A 23,259-nucleotide genomic window follows, 5' to 3' on the forward strand; every position below is an offset into this window, starting at 1 on the left:
AGACTTTATACATTATATACATGTGAGTCAGGGATGAGCTTCATGTGCACTCGGCTTCAGCTGAACTCCACTTTTATTTATTGACTCCGCACATTTGAAACATTATTTTTATATATTACTTACTTAAAAATATTAAAAGACCCTGAACAAAAGGTCTTCTATTCAAAACCTTTTGACTCCCGCATTAACCGAGCACATTTTCTCCAGCTCGGCATTACCCAAATCTAAAAGCTTCTTGAAAAAAGTGGCCAAATAGTGAAAAAAACAACAAAAACGCAATACAAACGTAGCGAATGAGGGACAAAAAGGCAACATGATGACAAAGCATAAAGTGACAAAAGAGCAAAAAACTTTTCAAAAGAGCAACAAAAAAGACGCAAGAAAACTCAAACACATAAACAAAAGCGCGAGGAAACATCTTCGATCACTTTTGTAGACCTTAGCTTTCAAATGAGAGGTTCCACTGGCCAATATAAAATCTCCAGTCAAGAAGCTTTAGCCCCTTGATTTGGGTAATGCCGAACTGAAAAAAATGTGCTTGGTTAAGGCGGGGGTTTGGAGGTGAAGTTAAAGGCCCTGAACCCAATCCAGTCACTTTTCTAACCCATGACTCAGAGAGCTATTGTTAGTTGTGTCCTAAACATATTCTAATTTCACTGCTAGTCTAAAGGAAAGTGAGTATTTCTTTAGTGGTGTTTGTTGTGGTCGGCGTAAGCTCCTCTCATGAGTCACCTGGTGTTGAAAGATCACAAACGTCTGGAATGTCTCCGTCGCAGCCGCCGGCGTGTTTGACACCGTTTTCCCTCGCTCTCTGATTGAAAGCAGGAAGTGTGTGTGTGTCTTTGTTACAGCGCGTTCAGGGACCTGCAGGTGATCAGACAGCGGGGGGGGGGGGCAGTACCTGCTTCAGATCCGGCTCTGGTCTGACTCGGAGCATTGATCCTGGACTCGCTCTGTCTGTGGCTTACAGCTGCTCCCCATTAGCCCTCACACTGTGTCCGTCTGTGTCTGCCAGCCTCCCCCCCCCCCCGGGATCAGCCCAAACTTTCTCCTTCCTTCTACTCCAAATATGACTCCTTATCTGCCGGGCCATCTGTCTCCACTGACTTGGCTTTGAACGCTTATGAGTAGGTTTGTTTGCCTAAGATGACAGACTCCTGTGTAATAACCCATGGCCAGACAAACTCCCTTGGCAGTTGTGTTTGGGGCGAGTGAGACATTTGGCTTTATCCAAACGCAGAGTCTCGGGATATTTAGGCTCTTAATCTGCGCCTCTGCAAATACCACAGCTGCTGATAAAAAGCGCTTATAAGAAAATCAAATTCCCACAACGCTCTCCGACAGCCTGGCCCGCTCTTTAGCTCATCCTCTCCCTTAATATTGCGAGACAGATTCAATATCGTTTTTTTGCTTCTTTTTTCAACACTACTGACTAGTTTTAGGGTTTGAAGGGGGTCCGGCACTTCGAGAGTTTAGTGTTGAGCTCAAAATAAAGGCGGGATGAATAAAAAAGATCGTCATGACAAAGTAAATAGAAGGACCTGTCCGAAAATATCCGCTAGCATTTCAAGAACAATGACGCTAAATGGGCTTTGCCTGTTTTTCTACTCAAGTACAGTGAAATCCACTATGCTCCATTGCAGTATGTTGTGTTCAGCAGACATTTGTGGGGGTAAAAGAAATCAATGTGTTAAATAAGCTAGCGAAAACCTGGAAGTAGCACCAATGCTAAAAACAATTAGCCTGGTGTTGCCAGCTAAGGAGGAAATACGACGTTTCTTTGGATGCTTTAAAAGTTTTCTACAGTGAGTGAAGAGGTGAAGATTCATAGACATTTATTAAAGGCCACCGTTTTTACATATCTACTGAGCTCCTTAGCTTAGACGAGTTCATGTGTACCTGTCTGATCATCGCGCGTGCCCTCAGTCACGTAAACACAGCACAGACGGCGTTAGCATTTAGCCTCTCCTCCTCTATAGCTCCAAACCAGGTCAAAATGAAGCTACCAAGATCTGCAACATTTAAATATGGTTACGTGAAGTTTCACACTATAGAGCGCAGCCGTCCCGCCCACTCCCGGTCACGTGTCGGGGTCCAACATCAAAAATCACATGTATTTTTAGCATTGACTTTTCGAAAAAGTCAACTATTAAGAGCTTAACATCGCAGCACCAGCTAATCAGCGATGTGCTAGCTCACGGAGATGAAACATACAAGGTTTGTCTAAAACATTTTGTCGTATTTTCAAGTATTGTTTGTTTCTTGTAAAATACCCACGCATGCGTCGGTAGTTAGCGCATAGCTGATTAGCCGGCGTCGAGCTATTAAACTCTTAATAATGCTAAAAATACATGGGATGTTTTATGTTGGACTGTGACACGTGACCGGGAAGGGGGCGGGACTGTGGAGCTCTACAAAGTATAATTACACAAAATTAAACAATGTGGATTTTCTAAGCGGATAAAAAGGTGGAACTATATTGTAAGGCGTAATAATACCAGGAGTAGTTCGACATCCACACAGTAAAGTGAAGATGTTACTGCGCAGATGTCGAACTACTCCTTCATTTATTTATTTTATTTCAAAATGGACAGTGCAGATTGATGAATGTTATACAATGTAAATGTGCCCGAGTTAGCAGGAAAAGCTAATTTTGTCGTCCCTTTGGCGTCAAGGCCAGCCTAAAACAAGACGGAACAAGTTACAAATACAATCAAACTACAACACATACAATGTATATATGAACAAGTACATAAAACGAGCAAAGTTTACGGTATAGTTAACGCTCACAAATCTGTATCTCCACTAGCCACTTTTCAACATTCTTCAAAAAAGAAAAAAAAAACATTGGCCATGCAACCATACTGCACACCAGGGCCACATAAGGGAGCCCTACGACAGAATTCTCCCTCTTCTGAAGCAACTACCTATTTTCACCAGTAATATCAGTCGATGCCCTTTTTAAGCTCTCCCTGAACATACAGACAGAACATTATTCAGTGTTTTTGTTTCTTTTCTTTTTTTCAAATTAGTTTTAGCATTTCGCTTCCAAATCCCGGCTCCCCCTAGAGTTTAAAAACAGAGACGGCGCTGCTCTGTTGCGGAGTCACGGTCTAAAACTAAGTCATTTGCCTATAGCGGCTCCTTCATTACTGCCCTCCAATGAAATAACCGCCATTGTGTCCGATCAAATTGAATCTCCAGCCCCATCCTTTTAGGTGCTAAACGCATTGATTGTTATATAAACCTCCACTTTAGGGGGCCATTCTCAGTCTACCTGCCCCAGATTGTCCCGCCTGGCGCTCGGCCCGCGTAGGTGGACCGCTGAGGCCATCTGGTGGCGGGGAGAGGAACTGGCCCGAGAGGGAAGAGTGGCGGTGACTCATATGATCCTCATTAAGCTTCTCTTCCAGACAATGGGCTTTTGTTAAGAGGAATCTACAAACAGAAATAGCGACTGTGCAAATGTTAATGGTGATTGCAGCAGTGGGTGAATTTAGACAAAAAACACAAATAGAAAAGCCTGTTTGGACAAATCTGTTTCAGGCAGAGTTGTCTTTAAAATAACAGTATTGAATTATTATGTATTAAATGATTAGGACACACTCCATATGAATGGGATGGTCAGTCACACCTCACAGCATAGTAAGTGTGGAAAGAGTGGACTGTTATTAAGAAATAAGCTGGATGTCCTGCTTGCATACAGTCACCAAAATCGCTACGTTATTACTTTTAGGTGCCTATTTTGTACTTTGCTATCTCCATCCTACTACTGTGCTTCACGTGTGCTACTTCCGGGTCCAAACTGTTGAGAGTTCCCGAGACAAACACAGCAAAAAACACAACTTTATCTGAATCTCCTGCTGAAATAACAACAGATAAAAGGCTTGAACAGTTTTGATTAGAATAGTATTTCCGGAGTAAAAGTAATATTTCAGATGTTTAACATTAGTCAGCTCTGTAACAGGTTAAATCGTATTATAGTGAATGTGACTAAAGCTTTGTTGGGCCTAGAAGTGGAGCGATGAAATCAGTACAGTGACAGTAATTATGGTAGCCATCAAAATGCTGATTTTTTGACTTGGTTTATGTTATGTTATTGTTTATTAATGGAAAGCCCCTTGAGATGTAGCATCTCATTTTCGAGGGGGTCCACAAAACAGTCCGACAGAAAACAGAAATGGCACTAACAGCACAGTTTACAAGCAACACAACAAACAAAACAATCATAAGAGAAACAACAACAAAACAGTTACTCAACACAATTCCAACTAACATGACACAGAGAAGACAAGACAAACATCAACCTCCCTCCCCCCTCCAATCCAGATAATAACACTATAGCAGGTGGTCCTTACAAATAAGGACCATTTGCTAGGGCTTGCATACGGTGTAATAATATGTGTCCATAATGATGTAATCTATCCATGAAACAAAAGCTGTCACAAAGTCTCTCAGCACATTTAAACTAAGGTCAGAGTACCGTCTCATAAAGTTGTCCGAAAGTGGTGACAAAATTCAGAATGATGTGCGTGATGTTGGTCAGGTTTGGGGATCTAATCTCTTCCAAATAATGGGATAATCAGGGAAATGATCTGTTTGGAGATTTCCATGTACTTCCCAGTCACCCTCAGGTCTCAGTAATACAGCTGAAATACATTACTAATGGAGCGGTTAGAGGACTTTTGATTTGTTAGGTTTAGTTGAAGTGTTTTGGGGCGTAAGTGTTTCTCTCTGGAGGTTGTTCTGAATCTAGATTCCGGGGCCAAATCCGCTCCTTCATAAAAGATTGTTTCGTTACTTCTTCTAAACAACACCCTTTTGAACACACATCACTCGTATCTTTTCCACTTATCTTCGGTGCTCTTGGTTGGTCGCCGTGGTGATGGTGGGGGGCGGCGTTATCAGTGGAGTGATTGGTGCCGGCGCTCTCTATCTCTAAAGCCAGGGATAGAAACCAAGAAGGATGGGGCCAAAGAGCAGCTGCCTCCTCTTCTTCACGTGATGAGGGAGAGCGGGACTTCAGCCCGACGGCGGAGCACATCTCACCTCCTAAAGCGAGCTCCACTGTGACTCAAATTGTTTTTAGGCCCTATAGTGTGCTCCTGGACACACTGTGGGGCTCGTGTGCTCCTGGACACACTGTCGGGCTCGTGTGCTCCTGGACACACTGTGGGGCTCCTGGACACACTGTGGGGCCCGTGTGCTCCTGGACACACTGTGGGGCCCGTGTTGTCCCTGGACACACTGTGGGGCCCGTGTGCCCCTGGACACACTGTGGGGCTCCTGGACACACTGTGGGGCTCGTGTGCTCCTGGACACACTGTCGGGCCCGTGTTGTCTGCAGACTCTAAGCCGCCATGGCGTGCTTCACGTGCCACTAGAACCTTTAACAAGAACCTGGAGGGAAACGCAGGTCGTCCGTCGGTAAAGTGGACAGTTGAGGCGACTGCATTAGTGGACTAGAGTTATGACACACATCAGAGCTTTTGGACACTGCAGTGTGATGCAGCAGCTGCCTGAGACGTCCCACTTCTCTTTCCGCCACTATTTATATGTTTTGAACCTAGTCTATGGATAATGTTTGCTGGTGCTACCCAGAAACATGACGGATATCCATGTAATAGTGAATTTACAACATTCCTTCCCAAACTCTTTTCCAGCTCTTTGCACTGAATGTTGCATATATAGACATGCTGTCTCTATTTGACTCAGTGGAGTTATCCGTGTCTTGCTGAAATAAATACATATTTAAACAGTGGCAGAAACATGCAGCTGTTGAAGAATCCCAACATATCAAAAACTTTACACACGATTAATACAGAGAAGACTTCTGTATATATATTATACACAACTATCAAACGTTTGGGGATCACTTAAAATATCCTTATCTTTGAAAGAAAAGTACAGATTTGTTGTAATGAGGATAACATTAAATGAATTAGAAATAAAATGTAGACATTGTTAATGTTGTGAATACTTACTAAAGCTGGATTTTTGATACCGATATGTATCGGGGGCCGATCCGATACGTATTGGGAAACAATAAGTAATGATGATTTGTAATATGTTTACCTTAAAGTTTGTCAAAATAAAACAGTTATGTTTTACAAAGTTTATAAACCCAATGCCACTTGACAGTTTTTGAAGTGTTAAGATCGTATTGCAATACTTGAAAAAGTATCGATACTTGGTGTTGCAGCACAAAGTATTGCTATCCAAATCCGATCCAGCCCTAATACCTACAGAGGTGCATCGCTCCAGTGTCCTAATGCTACATGGTGTTAGCTAAGCGTGCTAAAGGGTAACTGATGATTAGACACACTCGTGCAATTACGCTAGCACTGCTGAAAAAGGCTGTGCTGATTAGAGAAGCTCTAGAACTTTGGAACGGTCGTGTAACTGCGATGTTTTAGCCTTGAACACACTTACGCGCTTTAGCCTTGTTTTAGCCATGAGGCTAACATTAAATTAATGCTAACAGAGGGTAATTTTATGAAACACACTCAGCATGATGTTTATTTAAGTTCTCTTCTGTTTTGAAATCATATTCTTATTTCGAATGTTCGTTATTATGTGGACAGGATGTACTCCTCACAGCGCACTGGCTAACAGGAAGTTAGCCAACAACAATGTGTGCACAGAGCCTGTTGCATTTTCTCAGGACTAAACACATACCTGCTCGCAGTGTTGTGACTATTATGCTTCACTGAGTCACCACACCAAAGATGTCTTTACAAACGATCTCTGGTCATTTATTTACTGCAGTCTTCAGAAACACGGGCTTCCTGAGACGGGAGCTCGCAGGCCGGCCGAGAAGCTGTCACCCTTAAGAGCAGAAGTGGCAAAGCCTGAGAGCCAGAAGAAAGTAGGCTATATCCGAGAAGATTACGGCACTTCCAGCTCCTGAAGTGCGCGCTGTAGATGGATGATACACGCTCCACTGTGCCACAGAAGTTATAAATTCACTTCTCCTGGCGTGATTAAGCCTTCTCCAATCCCGCCCAGAGACCACGGGGAGAGGGAAAACGTAGAGAAGAGTGGGGAGAGCGAGAGAGAAGGGGATCAAGAAAGAGTGGTATCAGTTGAAATGACTTACGAGATCGATAAGTATAGCTCACTGCAGGAGCGCCCTCGCCTCGCTCCCTCTCCCGCCTCAATCCAGCTATTTAAAAAGTGTCTTTCAGGGGATCTGGCCCATTTCTTTCAATTAATGCTCCTCTCAGGCAGCCAACCATTACAAGTCCATTAGGAGGTGCCGCTGCTCCGTCTTGTGATAACAGGAGCGTCTAGACTGCCGCTGACGAATAATTAACCTTTTAAATTGTTACTTCAAAAGAGCGCCTGATTGTGGAGGGATTTTCTGTCCTTATTTTGAACACAGAATTCCTCAGCGGTTTGTCTTATTCCTTTTCTTTGGAGTGATTCATGCGGCAGCCCTCGGACTGATCAAACCTCTTCATGCACAGACTTCAATTTGAAAATAAACCATTGTAGGATTCCTAAAGTGTTAGTGACTAGTGGCTATTAACCTCTTAACCCCCACCCACCCACATTTCCTCCAGTTTGGCTTTGCCCAAATCTAAAAGCAAAACAGTGAGCGACAAGAAGGTTTCCTGGAGAAACTCTTACAATAGGCCTATATGTTCTCTACCAACTCTACCAACAGTGGCAATCATTTTATACCAAAAGGAGGAAAAAATGGCACAGGGACTTTTTAATTAACAAAAAATAAAAGAGGGCTCTCCCTTTGCTTCATTTGTGGTCCAAACTATAGCTTACATTCCAATGCTTCAGTTTATAAGCTTGGTTTACGACTTTCAGAGATCATACTTTTACAATTTCACTGAAAGACAAAACTAATTTAATTCCACTAGTAGAAAAAAGACGGTCCCTTAGTCACTTTTTTCATTATAAGTGTAGTTCTACCCTGAGCCTCTTTATTCAGAAATTCCCGATGTGAAACTTTGAGGAGCGCAGTAGTGTTCTGACGCCAGGGTTGGGAAGTTCTGCTTAATGGGAATCGTATGTGTTGTCATTTATAATTGAGTGTTGCATTAGCTTGTCCTGCTGCTAAGAGACTGGTAGTTGCTGTCGAAGCCTCTTTTTGTGAGAGGTCGACATTAACACTACCCAGTACAGATGACGACTCAAGAAGTTTTGTCTTCTCCTGTACAAATGTGGGTTTACACAAACAAACAGAGACAACATTAAAACCAATACAAAGGTCATGTTTATGAAGTGTTTACAACAAGCATGTTTTAAAGGCTAGTCTATCTCTGCTCGTAGGTGTTGGCCGGGGAGGAGGCCGACATCACAGCCAGCATGTTGCAGACCGAGGACGCGGACACGCCGGCCCAGCAGCTGTTCTATCAGGTGGAGGCGCCCACAAACGGGATGGTCGCCTTGAAGGAGGCGCCGGAGGACGAAATCATGAACTTCACCCAGGCTCACATCAACAACGGAGAGGTCATCTTCCTTCACGAGGGTGAGGGTGGACTGGAGCATGGACCTTTTATACAGACGCACAAAAGAGTTTGTGTATCAGTGCAAACAGTCATTTCTCGACCATTTACAAAGTAGAGGGTATTAGCCATAGAAATCACAGAAATGCTGTTAGCTCTCTGAATTCAGCGTTCTATCCCATACAAAGGAACGGTGAAGCCAATCTCTACATATATATTGATGTGGGTAGTTTCAGAGCATTTCATCATTTCTATGGTTTCTTTATCATTAACATGTTACACCATGATGTTTAGTATTTCCAACCCCACTAAAAGGAGAAACTTAACTTAACATTTAGTTTAGAGGCCACTTTAACATGCTAATTCTTCAAATATCTGTAGCTTTGATATCGCCTAAATGTGGTCGATGGGTGAAACAGCTGAAAACCTTTAGATCACATGTGTCGAACACAAGGATTTAATCCGGCCCCCAATCCAGCCTACATTCCTGTGCGGAGCTATGAATTTATGAATTTATATATGGAAATAGCCAGAATACTAACTCCAGCCACAAGGGGGCAGTCAATTGTATTGTAGTATTGAATTCCACACGTGACCAGCAGAGGGCACTGACATCTTAAGAGATCAGGATATGAACAACACATTATAGCCACGTGGGAAATGAGACAGTTACAATAGTAACTTATCACCACCGAGTGTGGAGTGAATGAATAATCACATCATGTAGCACAAACTTGTGACACAGGCTGGTATAAAGTTATAGATGGCCTGAAACCCGCCATGGGAGCTCAATTTTAACCCACGACCCAATATCAGCTGACAGCCCTGCTTTAGATCGTTTGGGATGTTTGATGGCTAAAGGCTAAAAGCTAAAAGCTAACGAAGGCTGAAAGGTTTCCCTGTCCACACATGTCAGGACTGAGCATCACTCCTGTATATTTCTACAGTGTTAACAAAGGTTCCATATGTTCCCTCCATAACTCACAGCCATGATCTCTTCTCTGTTTGCAGGCGAGGAGTCCGGAGGGTTCGGCTTCACCGTCACCGACGGGGAGCACACGTCTCCGCTGCACCAGTTCGTGGTCACCGCGCGACCGCTCACCATCACCATGGTAACGCAGGAGGAGCTCATGGTGTTTCCAGGTAGAATAAACAAAAGCCTTTTCTTTTATTAACGCCACAGACATGTAGGCGACTCTAGTGGTGCTTTAAGGGAAGAGAAAGTCAGAGGCTTTTTGTTGGACTCTGCTTTGGTGACATCTTGTGAACACACTGAAACTGCAAATCCTCATTACCCTCTTATCAGTAATCTAATATCGACACAGTCAAAGTAGGTTTTTTGACTATTTTTATTACAACTACAAGCCCTTCACTACACTATGTGGCTGTCATGAAGGGATTGTGTTCTCTATCAATAGATCTGTCACAGTAAATATGAAATGAGCTTATTTTCTTATGACATGTGAGTCGTAGGGGTTTGAATAGTGCATTATGATGTTTGCACAATTCTCTACAAGATCAAATGTGCTTTGAAAATGTGTTTTCATGACCGGCCTTTTTGTAAATATAGCAGGAATCCATCTAATGATCCAGCACTGTTCTGGCATGTCCTCTGAAACATGTCTTGGTTGTTGTTGTTGTTGTTGTTGTTGTTGTTGTTGTTGTTGTTGTTGTTGTTGTTGTTGTTGTTGTTGTTGTTGTTGTTGTTGTTGTTGTTGTTGTTGTTGAAGCTTCTCTTCACCGTCGGCGGTAGAAAGAAAAACAGTTCTCACATGGTGCTCGTGTCCCGTCTGTGCTTCACAGGAACTCGTCAGCCCATCAGCAGCGCCAACCTGGGGGCGGTCACCAACGAGGACGGAAACGAGATCGGCTACTCCCTGGTGCGCTCCCCCCGGCTCGGGCGCCTCATCATGGCGCGAGGGGACAACCGCTTCGACGAAGTCACGCGCTTCTCGCAGACGCAGGTGATTACGCTCACGGCCAGTTTCATCGTCCTGCTGAGTCCGTCCTGACTTCAGAATCGTCTGCACAGCTTTGGAAAAGAATGTGGAGAAATCGTCGGGTCTCATTAAAGAGGCCGACCTGACATTTTTAAGTCTAGGTCTGTGAACGAGGCAAAGACCCCTCACCCCCCCTGCATGGGCAGTTTGAGCTCCTGCTCTCGGGTTGGAGGTCCCGTGTGCCCGAGGGCAGGAGGTCCCGTGTGCCCGAGGGCAGCACCAATAGAGTGAAGAAGCGTTTATCCCACTGTTATTGGGTTTTTAAATAAGTTATAGATATTTTACTCTTCTCGGCTGTTTGATGTAATCTCCACACTTGTTTACACAGATAAATCGCTCCTCAGGGGAATCCGATGAAGATGGCAGATCCAAACACACGCTTTAAGACATCAGATTGACTTTACTTCTATTTTAGTTTATATATATATATATATATATAACTTTTACATTATTTATTAGTTTTATTGTTTATAACAAAATATAAACAGTCAAAACTCCGTCAGATTTGTTGACCGGTTGGAGTTTGCATGTTCTCCCCGTGTTTGTGTAAGTTTCCTCCGGTTTCCCATATCACTAAAATATGTACAATAGGTTCCCTCCTGGGGCCAGGACTCCCCTGACGAAGAGATTTTTTAATCTCAGTTGGACTTTCTTGGTTAAATAGAGGTAAAAACAAAACAAAAAACATGACAACATTTGTTTTAAAGGGGGGGTGTTCTGCAAAATGGACTCAAGCTTTCCATCCTGTTATTCTGTCACTCCCTCATTAAAAACATGGCTGAAGTGTTGCCTTGGCACATTCACGTATTTCTGAATCATCTGTAAAAACTCTGATGGCGGCCATTTTAGGGATAGGTTTGCCTGAGTCCTCCTAGGAACGCCCCCACCTCCTGGAGACGCCTCCGAGCTTTGGTCACCAGCCGAGTAACCGACCACTGCTCCTCAGCAGAACCCCCTCCCCACTGATGCCACAGACAGCGTGTGGAGGGGGCGTGTCTAAAGGCTCAGAGGTTCTTAAAGAGACAGAGGCCTATTTCAAGACATTCACTACAGCCATTTTGAGAGAGACATTTTATACAAGGCAGTTATTCTAATTTACTGCATTTACAGACCAACAGAAGGTTTGTCATCATTGTAGTGTGATATAGACTGGTGCTGTGGGACTGACAAAAGCAGAACACCCCCTCTTTAAAGCAGAACACCCCCTCTTTAAAGCAGAACACTCCCTCTTTAAAGCAGAACACCCCCTCTTTAAAGCAGAACACCCCCTCTTTAAAGCAGAACACTCCCTCTTTAAAGCAGAACACCCCCTCTTTAAAGGAACAGGCCACTGTTTTTCCACACTGAGATATGTTCTTACCTGAGCTTAGACGAGTTGATCCGTACCTGTCTGGTCTTTGTACCAGTGGAAGAGCTTAGTCGCTTCCAACCTCATCCCGTTTAGAGCTATAGGAATATACTGGGAGAGGTCAAATGCTAACAACATCTTGGGTCGTTTTGCGTGACTGAGCGCACACTTAAAGACCAGACATGTACGCATCAACTCGTCTAAGCTCAGGTAAGAACATATCACAGTATGGAAAACAGTGGCCTGTTCCTTTAAGTATATACTTAGAAGAACTTTTCAGCTGAAAATGCAGTTCTCAGCTCATCTTCCTATAAATAACAATTATATTTCCTTGATGATTGTGTTGTTATGGCATTTTTTAGTTACTCCAAACCGAAAGCAGATTGTGCTACAGATTCAAAGATTCAAAGATTTTGTTTTATTTCCTTAGTGTGGGGTGGGTGGTCGTGGGTGAGGACTGGAAGCATATTTTTGAACCAGATGCAGTGGATAGTATGTGTGGTGTTTTGTGAACTGAATTCCCGGCCCTGAGTTTGCTTGTACCCATTGTGTCCAGCAGAGGGCGACATCCAGCACGAGGCTCATGCAGCCAGGCTCAAAACAAACAGTGCCAGATGTTTAAAATGCCTCAAGTCAGTCTGAATGAAAACCAGCGAGGATTAAAGACTTATGTATATTTACAGCATGTGTCATCATTATAACTCATTTACTTAAAGGTCATGTGTAGCCTGGACTTACTGTTTTAAGTATCACAATAACAAATAAGCACTACGTTATCTGAACTTGTTATATAGTTTTACTGCCCATTTATTTGATCATAGACACAAACAATGTACGGTGAAAATAACCCACTCAAAGTATCCTCGCTAGGCCAGCCTTTAATGTTTAGCAGTGATACTGTGTCTGTTCAGCGCGTAGCCTTGAGCGTTGCCCCAGTCGCTCCCACTATTTTCCCAAGTCCTTTATAGCATCTGTTCCTCTAAATATCCACATCCCAGACAGATGACTGCACCCGGATCAGCCTGAGAACAAATACTTTCTCAGGAAAACTACCCCATTTTGAGACTGAAATGTCTGACTCTTGACTCTGTTTGTACACTTTAACATTTTCCATTTATCTGTTTGCTTATCAACACATCGGAATGAAAGCCGGTTTGGATTAGTGGATCTGATAAGCCTGGTTTTGTCACGGCTTAGACCTGGCTTAGCTCTGGTAGCTAGACTTCTGTTGCTCTGTTTTAGCCCTGGTGGCTTTTATTCTGCGGATTAGTTTAGTCCTGATATTGTTATACTATTGCAGGACATCTACAACTTTAGACTTTGTTTTTTCCGAGCTTGGATCTGGTCTTGGTCAGAGGTGGTGACATTTAGAAGTAATTGTACTTCAGAGGGTAGATATATCACACTGTACTTTTTTTTAAAATAAGATAAGAGATAAGATAGAGAGATAAGATTCTCACAAAGGAGAAATTCACTTGTTACAGTCGGCGTTCAAGAGGAAGAGTTAATAAGTGCAGCTGATACATTTCCTTGTAGTTGAATAATTTAATTCTCGAGTCATTAGATTGGATAAATCTTAATCACCCCATTTCTGCTCATTAATGTCACTTCCTGGGTTTTGTGGCAAAACCTTTGGGTTTCCATGAATGATTTACTGTATTTTCTGGACTATAAGTCGTTCGGAATATAAGTCACACCGGCCAAAAAAATGCACAATGAAGAAGAAAGAAACATATATAAGTCGCACCAGCCTTGGTAACTACCTGGGCATGGAGACGTAGCGGCACCGTTGACAAGCCTCTCCCGGCAGCACGTTGTTATAGCAAACATTTGCAAACTCGTTCCTCTAGCTGTGGCCGTCCATGATTCAGCCCCAGCTTTCTTTGTTTTCTTCATTCTTGCATTGCTATTCGCCAGTGTGTAATTTCACATTTTGATATATAAGTCACACCTGAGTATAGGTCGCATACTCAGTCAAACTATGAAACAAAGTGCGACTTATAGTCCGGAAAACACTGCAATTGTTTTATTGCTTTCATTGGAAAAGTTTTAATATTCAAAATTACTTAAACATAAGTCATTACTCGATACTCAAACTGTATTTTACTGAATGAATCTTGGTGTTACTTCGTGGCCTCTCCGCCCCCTCTGGTCCTGGTTAAGTCCTCTGTAAACAATCTGACTTGATCCTTTGCTTTCTCTCTTTTGTACTTCCTGTTTGTCCATCTTGTGTATATTTTCACATTCCCTCGTGCTTGCTTTTGTACAAAGATGTAGAGAGAGTAGGAGGAGGAGGGAAAAAGACCTCAGACTTTAAAAATGAACCATCACATTCCAGTTGTCCAAGCATTAGCGACGCTGAGCCGAGCCAAGCCACTGCTATGACCATTAGAGCTGCCATTAAAACTAAAGGGAAAATAGTATTGCATTTCAAGTTATTTCTAACACTATGATGCTATTACTCTATTACTGTGTTTTAGAGTAAAATGCTACTTGTATTTAGTTCTTTTTGAAGCTGATTTAAACAGCCCCTGCGTACTCTTGAATAATTGAAGCTGGTGTTCAACTCATTTAGTCCTGGTTTCATCTCTTTCAGTCCCTGGTTTGCTCTGGGTCAGTCATTATTTAGTCAAACTCTAGTGCATTAACGGTACTGCTGCAAATCCAAATATTGTCTGAGGCAATACTTGGCAAGATGGGTTAGAAAATCATTGGTCTAGACAGCCATAAAAAACGTCTTTGCTTGGTCTGAGGCGCTTGGGATAAAATGAAATATAGCGCCCTAAATTGCTACTTCGCCGCTGATTTATGAAGTGAAAACTGTGTGGCTATAAATTTGACACCCGCTCTCCCTGTCTCTGTCCCCATAGCTGGAGTCTGGAGCAGTCTTCTATGAGCACCAACTTCCCGAAGAGCCGTTTTGGGTCACGAGGGACTCCATCGAGCTAATCCTGTCGTCTCAGCCGGCCCCGGACGTGCGGCACATCCTACCCATCACCATCTCCTACTTCGCGGCCCAGAGCAACATCTCCTCGCAGCTCTGGAAGAACAAAGGTGCGGCCCAGGAGACACAGTTTATAATAGAAAAACTTTTCAGGTCAGGGCCCTCAAAATGACCAGGCAAACAATCCGGGACTGTAAAAAACAAATACATGTATCAACCAAAAACAATGTTCATTTGTGGGGAAAATACAGTACACGATGTACACCACATGACACAGTGATATATTAGAAAATCAATTATTATTTGGGATGCGGCTACTTCTTAAAATCTCTTACTCCCCATCTGAACCAAGATAATGTAAAAAAAGTGACAATCATCCATTTAGATGAGTTTTGTAGGCCTTAGCTTTCACATTAGGTGTTACACTGGCCTATATATGAGCGATCGCGATGTCGTCACATCCGTTGGCCGTGGTCGGCATTTTACATTTTCATATTTGATAAACATTTTATTAAAATCCTATAATCAGCAAAAACAATGTCCATAAACAGGGCATTGCTTCTCTTGCGCTGTAACAGATCTATCATTTTATAAAACCGAGTTAGACGCCTGGATGCATCAGCTGCCGACCAAACATCCGGCGAAAATTGCGGAAGTAAACAATAACAGCGATCGCTCGTATGCTGTAACCTTTTAGATTTGGATAAAGCTGATAGGAAGATCGGAGAGAAAATGCACTTGGTGAAGGCAGGGGTTAAGAGGTCCATAAATGTCATGTCATGATTTCACAATAAGTCGATAGTTGTGCCTCTTATATAATAGTAAAAGTATAATAATCGTATATTATAATGCACTTGATTGGTGCCCTTCATCTCCTTTCTCTATCCACCATATGCACATAAATCCTTGAAAACACTATTGTGTTTCCTGCTGAATAATATTATGCTGCGTTATCAAAGCAGTGCAGAGTCATGAAGAGATTTATCACCCTCAGATTCCAACAGTTCCCAAAACTTCACACTCCCTCCTCCATCTGCTGCCGCGGACGTGCCAACTGCACGAACGCAAAAGCTGCTTCATTAAAAGCACAACTGGAGAGCAAGAGAAATCCACACACTAACGTTTTTATTTAGACACAAGTTAACTGTGGTTTTGATCTTTTATGTCTTGCTTCTCTATAACTTTAGAGATCAGTTATTGTTTTAATTTAGGTCGGGTTTAGGTGCTTGAAACTCAAAGAGCCCTTGTGTGACTCAGAGCTGGGGACATTTATGAAATTTTAAGTCACGCTGCTGAGAAGTGACAACAGATTTTTTCTTTTTCCCTTCTCAGGTTTGGATATCGTGCAGGGTCAGAGAAAACCCATTGACAGATCTATTCTTGACGCTTCGAATCTCCTGGCAAGTCTCCCCGAACCGAAACGAGCAGAGGCGGACGTGGTGTATGAAATCAAGCGCTTCCCCTCTCACGGCCGCCTCACCCTCGGAGGACAAGACCTGCCGCGGGACGCCCCTTACTTCATGCAGGAAGACGTCAACAATGGAGCTGTGGAATACCTCCATGACGATTCTGGCGCTTCTTCTGATAGCTTCGTATTCAGGGCAAGACTCCGGACGCCGAGCCAAGGCACCGCCTCCCCGGCCGAATCCGTGATTCTGGAAGAAAACTTCAACATCCCGATCCGGCGACGAGGATCTGACGCGCCAGAACTGGTCACGTCTGATATGCTTCTCGAGGTCCTCCAAGATTCGATGACCATTTTGACCCAGAAGCATCTCAACACTCAGGACGAAGACAGCTCCCCAGATGAGGTTCACTTCAAAGTAACCAAGCCGGCACGAAACGGCAGGATTTTGGACTTGCTGACAATGGGCGTGACCACGGATTTCACACAAGACATGGTCAATCGCGGTCAAATTGGGTTCCAGAGTGATGGCAGCCTCCAAGAAGGGTTTTTTGAGTTTTACATCACAGACGGGGAGCACCAAACGGAGGCCTACACGCTTCATGTCGGCGTGCTCGCCCACACGCTGGTCCTCAGCAAAGCCCCAGAAATCAAAGTGAAACAAGGCGATGACGAGACGCTGATAACCGAGGAGATGTTGAAGGCTTCCACCGGCGGACCTCTCAAAGAAGACGTCCTATATAAGATCACGAGTGTCCCCAAATACGCAGCCGTGATGGTGGACCGCCAACCGACTTCTGCGTTCACCCAAGAGCAGATCCGTCAAGGTCGAGTCAGTGTCCGCTTTGTCAAGTCCACGTCTCCGCGGGACAGCGTGGCCTTTGTAGCTCGCAGTCGGGCCGCAAACGTCTCCTCCGTACTCAACATCACGGTCCAGCCGCTGGCCAACATCGCTGAAAACCCCACGCTGCCCCGAGGTACCACAGTGCGAGTGGACCGCAAGCTTTTGGATGCGACTCCTTTGGCGAAGAAGACAGGAAAGTCCCCGAGATTTACTGTCATCCAGCAACCGAAAGGGGCGAGATTCGTCATTTCCGATGGTCCCGCGGCCGGGCAAACAGTCGATTCTTTTAGCCAACAGGAGCTCGACAACGGGCGCATTGCTATGGAGGTCAAACCAACTCGATCTAAAGCCAATGTTAATCAAGATGAAGCTAGGTTTTTGCTGAACTCTCACGGTGTCCCCCCTGCCGAATGTGTCCTGTCCTTCCAAACCGCTCCGTACAATGCATCCGGGGTGTATCCAGTCACTTTACTGAAGGTACCAGCTGGGAAAGGCCTGCCAGGTGGTACCCAAGAGATGCCACGGATGGGTGAAGGATCGTGGCCCACCACTGCTCCTACGGGCACGCACAAGAAACCAGTTACATCCAGACGTAGCAACATTTGGTCCATCCTAATCCCGATTCTCGTCATTCTCCTCCTCCTGCTCGTGGCGGCCATTTTGGCTTACTATGTGATCCGTAAGAATAAAACGGGCAAGCACAACGTCCAGACGGCGTCTTCCAAGCCCAAAAACGGGGAAGTGGCGGGCAATGAGACTTTCCGCAAAACCGATGCAGCCAATAACATCCCCATGTCGACAGTGGGGTCCAAAGACGCGGATCCAGAGCTGTTGCAGCACTGTCGAACATCGAGCCCCCAAAAGAGCCAGTACTGGGTCTAGGACTTTGATCAATTCAAGATGGACACTCAAGAGTTCAAAACCGCCTCTTCCAATTCAACTTTTCCTCTTGCCGCAGCAGTTTAGATCACAACGTCTTGAAGCTATTGCTAATATCTGTTTTCTTAACAAAAACTGTGGACTTTTCTCAGGCAACAAACACTGAAACGTATTGGCAAGGAAGAGACAATTTCCTTTCGTAGAGGCTCCAGGCTATTTATTTTAGGTTGGTTTGTTTTTTTTGGTCGAACCTCTTTGTCAAAGGGCACGAAAGAAAGACATGAACATGAACTTACTGTTTGCAAAAAAGTAGTATCTCATATGTGCCCTGTTTTCCCTTACAGTATTATTGCATTACTCTTTTTGATGGTTAGATGATTTAAACGTTTTTTAAGCATTTAGTTCTTTCAGAAGGTTTTGTAAATAGATGATGAGAAAATATGCTGTAGTACTAAGAGGGCAGTCTGCCTCTGTGGTTTTGAATTAGCAGGGTTGTCCAGATACCTGTTATAGTATTTGGTACTTTTTTAACAACGGGGGAACCGAACTTGGTCCTAGGTGGTGTAGTATGGCACTTGGCTAACACATACCACAGCATGAAGTGCCCCTGGCTCACCCCAGGGGGATAAAAAAGCTGGACACACCCCTGTTTATGTTTTTATTTCACTGATTCAGAATGTAATTTATTTAAATATCTTGAAGAAAGGTCAGGTTAGCGGGATGCATTTTTTAATCTGCCATTTTAGGGTTAGCTTTAACGCGTAGGGTTATCAATTATATTATCTAAATCTCAGCCTATATGCTAGTGTGATACCTCATTTGAAAGATCTTCTAGTTTCTAAAACTATGTGTAAGATCTGCGTGAGTAAAACACATTTGCCGTTCCTAACCCTAAACCCAGCCCGAGCCTAACTCCCTGATCAGGGGGGGCGGTAAGTACCAGGCTAAGGCGGTTCCTGTCCCGTGAAAAGATAAACTGACTTCAGCGTTTACATCTGTTGTTGAAATATTTCAAATGCCTTTCTATGAGAGATATCAGGGCAACCCTAACGTTTTATTAATGTGTTTCATTTCAACTCTAAACACTTGTACTACAATGGAACAGTCCTGGATGACTGAAAGCTTACACAGATCGTGTTTTATCTCAGGGCTAAATTCAGTTCTGTTTTGTTTTTTACCAGCACACATAACTGAATGTGTGGTGGTTCATTTGAAAAGCTAAAGTAAATATAAAACTATTGAATTTAGCTCAGATTATTAATCACATAATCGTCATCATATGTAGGAATTATATTTCCCCTTTCCTTTAAGATGCTTGTAAATATCCATATGAGAGCAGTGACCCCCAAAGGACACAGCTGCCTATCCTGTCCTATACGGACACTTTTCTGTTTTGTTGGACAAAATGGATTGGGTTTTAGATTCAAGGTCAAGCAATTAGCAATTAATTTAAAGCATTTTTTCTTCATGCTTTCCCTGGTAAAATACTTTCAGGTCAAACTGAATACAGGTACTTATGCTCAATGTCGTCTTCTGATTCATGTCTCTGTTTTGTTTACGTTTTGTTTCGAATGGTAAATGTTAAAGGGACCGTTCAGTATTTTGGATTTATGGGTAATAGTACACTTATGTTAGATACATTCTGTCCATTTTCTACAGTACTCTAACATGTTATTGCTCAAGTTGAAGTAAAGAACAGAACTGTGTGATAAAACTAAGAAGTACAATGTTACAGAGTTCTACACAAAACGATACTGGACCTTTCCTTTAAATGAAGTTCTCACGTACAATGTTTCTTTTCTGTATTCTTGTACCAATGTCAGTATTATGTGTTTGCCGTATTAATCTTTCTGTAGCGTCTTAAAATTGAGGAGTGCTTTTCTAAAACTGAGAAATGACCACAAACAGCCATATCGAAGTGGACGTAACATGCATAATTACAATGAGGCCGGAAAACGCTATTCTGAGAATCAATATTTTACATTTTATTCTGAAAATACTGTCTATGTGTGGAAACGACAGCCGTAACTAAGACACAGGCTGGTGAGGATTTGGCCTGGAGCTCCCTCTGCAGGCAGCAGTTGGAATGACACAACAGAAAGAAGTAAATTCTGCATGATATGTCTCCTTTAAAACAATAACTACTTCCTTCAGGTATACCACAGCCACAAACCAGTTCCTATTGTAAATACAGACGTAAATATCTTTCTCATTGTTTAGTATTGTTTACATGTAACAGCATTAAGCACATTGTAGGTCCGATCATTCAAACCAACTGGATAATCTTAACTTATCATCGTTTTACTGCTGTTGGTCATGAAGAAATGAAAATACACACATCTTCTTGCATTAAAAATTATCTTTTCATTTGCACTGAGTACGTTTACGAGTCCCGCATTACGTTGTTCCCGTCGTGTCCAACTGTGGGCTCGATCTCCGGCAGTGTTCTCTCCATCATCGCCCGTTCTCATTATTTATTTTCCCGACACAGAACATGAATTGATAAACAAGTGCCTTCTTTCCGTTAGCCAGTGAGAAAGCCGATCCAAACCGCAGCGTTGTGCCTTTAAGGTTGTTGTCTCTGCACAAATGGAAATAAACTCATCCTCTCCATCTGATTGGCTGCATCGTTGTTATTCCTTTGAATTCTGTTTCTTTGGTCACAGGTTGTTCGTAACCTGATACAAAGGCAATATTTGGCAAATGACAGGGTTTTACGAGCGTCATCAAGCCAGACATGATGCAGGGTTAGGATTTGGACAAAATGAGCCATATAACAAAATAAAGTATTCAAATAAACATGAATAAAACTATAAGTGTAATTTACATTTTACAGTGGGAGGTCCAAGGTTGTTGCTCTGGCTTTCACAGTTCGAGAGGTTTAGGAACCCCTCATCTAGTCTCTACAATTAAACCTTATTTTCCTACTTCCTCTATCAACCAGCATTGCGATATGAAAATATAAAACACCTGTTCCTATATTTGTCCTCCTGAAGTAGATACCTTGACGTCATGGCTATGTAGCTACTTTTCACTGCTTCTTACAAAAGTTCTGTTATATTGTGTCATTCAGAGATCTTCTTGTTATACACATCTCTGGCCACCAGATGGCGCCCTTGTCTAGTCATTTTAACGAGTCGTTCTTTAGCGTTTTCCAAGCTTCCCTGGTCTGTCATTGTTTCCAGTTCCTCTCCCTCCTCAGTTTGGTCTGAGCTCTGTTTTAGTGCTCAGGCGCAGCTTTCATAAGGCTCGGCTCAGCTCCACATGTGTCTGCTTATGTCATGAGCAACAGCAGACACATAATAATATAATAATCAACTTTTTATTTCAGTGGGTCTTCAAAACAATGACCTATCGATACTGCAAGAAATCAAAGGATGTATAATTGAGCAAACTGGCTGAAAAATAGGCTATATACACAGTAGGATATATATAACTCACAACCCATTAACTAAGTGGGCCCAGGCCAGGCAACATGCATCTTCACGTACCTCTCTCGACTCACAACAATAGGGTCTGGGGTTCCATTCCCATTGCATCTTCTGGCGTCTGCGTGGGTGTGATCAGTCTAGGCCTGGAGTGGGGAACCAATGAGACCACTTGACCAGGCCCCCAAGGCATTTTTCATATTTAGTATAGTTTAGATAAGGGTCATGTCATTTTCTGTGATCGCATGGCAGTGACTGACATGATTGATTGATCGCTAAGAAAAGGAAGGTGGGTCTTGAATGCCGGGTATTCCAGGAAAAATGGACAAATGATTTCTTCTTTGTCAAAGTGAAAGGCAAGCATGTGGGGAGGGGCTGACAGGGATGAAGAAGGCAAATCTCGAGCGCCATTACACCTCGAAAACAAATGCGTTTGGATCAAATGAATGCTCCTTGTTGGAGTTTGGGTGCCCGGCAAGCAGCTTTCACAATACTGACCCAACCTTGGAAAACCAGCTTCGAGTAACATCATCATCATCATTACTGCCAGCTGACATCAGACGCTTAACAAAGATAAACAATTCCAGCCATCGCAGTATGTGAGTCTGACAAACATAGAAATGATGATCCTCCAGACTGTCAGTTCAATCGCACCTCAATGTTGTATGTCGCTAAATTATAAGGCCCTTACTTACTTTGTAAAGTTGATTTGGCCCTTGATGTGAAAAAGCTGCTCTAGATAATCCTCCTGCTATGTCATCCTGATCAACATCTGGAGTCTATGGCCCTTCACGATGACCGTCCGCTGCTTCTAACAGACTTCACCAGCAGCAGGGACGGAAAGAGGACAATGCCATATTCTAATGTCCAATCCAAACAGGTAAAACATTTAATGATGCAACCCAACTCTTTCCCATATTACACACAGTGCGTGTCAACAGAGGCACATTGTGACCTCTGACGACAGATGTTTCAATAAGGAACCATTCAACATGCCTCAAAACAGGTTATACGTTTTCCAGTTGCGTGCAGTGATAATCAAATTGCATCACAACCAAAACAAGTAAAAGAATCTTCATAGCAAGAGCCAAGGCCAATGTCAACATTATGCCAAAGGTTAACACAGCTCTTTAACTCAAACAGGCTGTAAATGATGCATTAGTGATCAGGAAAAGGAGGTAAGACAGAGGAAGATTTTATGACGCCAAGGATCTGCCACGGTAGATGTTATTGTGACGCCGTAATGTCTTTCTTCTCTCAAATGTTGACAGGAAGGACAAAGCTGTGGCTCTGAACCAGTGAGAGAGAGTCTGCAGAGGCATGTGAAGAATGGTCCTCCTCCCGGGCTGTGTGTTTTGATTGCTCGTCTTCAGGGAGGAAGGAGGAGTCCAATAAACCCACTTTAACTACAAACCACGAGTCAGCATCCAGGCCTCATTTGCCAGAGAAAATCATAGAAAGATGCAATTTGGTGCTTTGATTGGGATGTTGATATGGTAAACTTTCAAGCCAATGTGGTTATGGTGGCCTTTGACCAAGAATGATCTGTTTGTCTATGGCCTGGTTTTGAGACTTAGTTTCCACAATTAGTCATGTCTGGGTTTGTTTCCTTTTGTCACTTTAGACTAGTTTTGGTGGAAAACCAAGCGCATGAGGTGGATACTAGACTGTAGAAGAGCGATGGATTAAGTGAGAAGCGTTCAGCACGGGCTAACTGAAGCTTGTTCATGCTAGCAATCTGGCATTTTGAGTGTTTGGAGGCTCCATTATTTAGAATTGGCCGAAAAACAAGCCTGTCTCCAATAATGACTTAGAGAGAGACATCTATGCTTTAATGGAGCCGGCCTCCACTTGCATCTATGTTTTTCACAGTCTAACAACGACAATCTGACTCAGCAACTGCACCTAATCAGGGTCATTAGCCTAAAAAGCTTCTCAAACCCCCA

The 23,259-nt window shown here is 43.2% G+C and overlaps 1 protein-coding gene across 1 annotated transcript in view; it reads left to right on the forward strand.

The window, feature by feature from the left end:
• The window catches only part of cspg4 (chondroitin sulfate proteoglycan 4), a 130,728-nt gene extending 112,117 nt beyond the window's left edge, over window positions 1–18,611 (forward strand). Inside the window, exons 7-11 of the mRNA XM_079568230.1 lie at window positions 8,290–8,488; window positions 9,477–9,608; window positions 10,269–10,429; window positions 14,684–14,867; window positions 16,090–18,611. Of these exons, the coding sequence (XP_079424356.1) occupies window positions 8,290–8,488; window positions 9,477–9,608; window positions 10,269–10,429; window positions 14,684–14,867; window positions 16,090–17,888 (2,475 nt within the window). The 3' untranslated portion in view covers window positions 17,889–18,611. The remainder of the gene's footprint in view (window positions 1–8,289; window positions 8,489–9,476; window positions 9,609–10,268; window positions 10,430–14,683; window positions 14,868–16,089) is intronic.
• Window positions 18,612–23,259: the final 4,648 nt, after the last annotated feature.

Source organism: Gobius niger, assembly GCF_951799975.1.
Source record: "Gobius niger genome assembly, chromosome: 12".
NCBI lineage: Eukaryota > Metazoa > Chordata > Actinopteri > Gobiiformes > Gobiidae > Gobius > Gobius niger.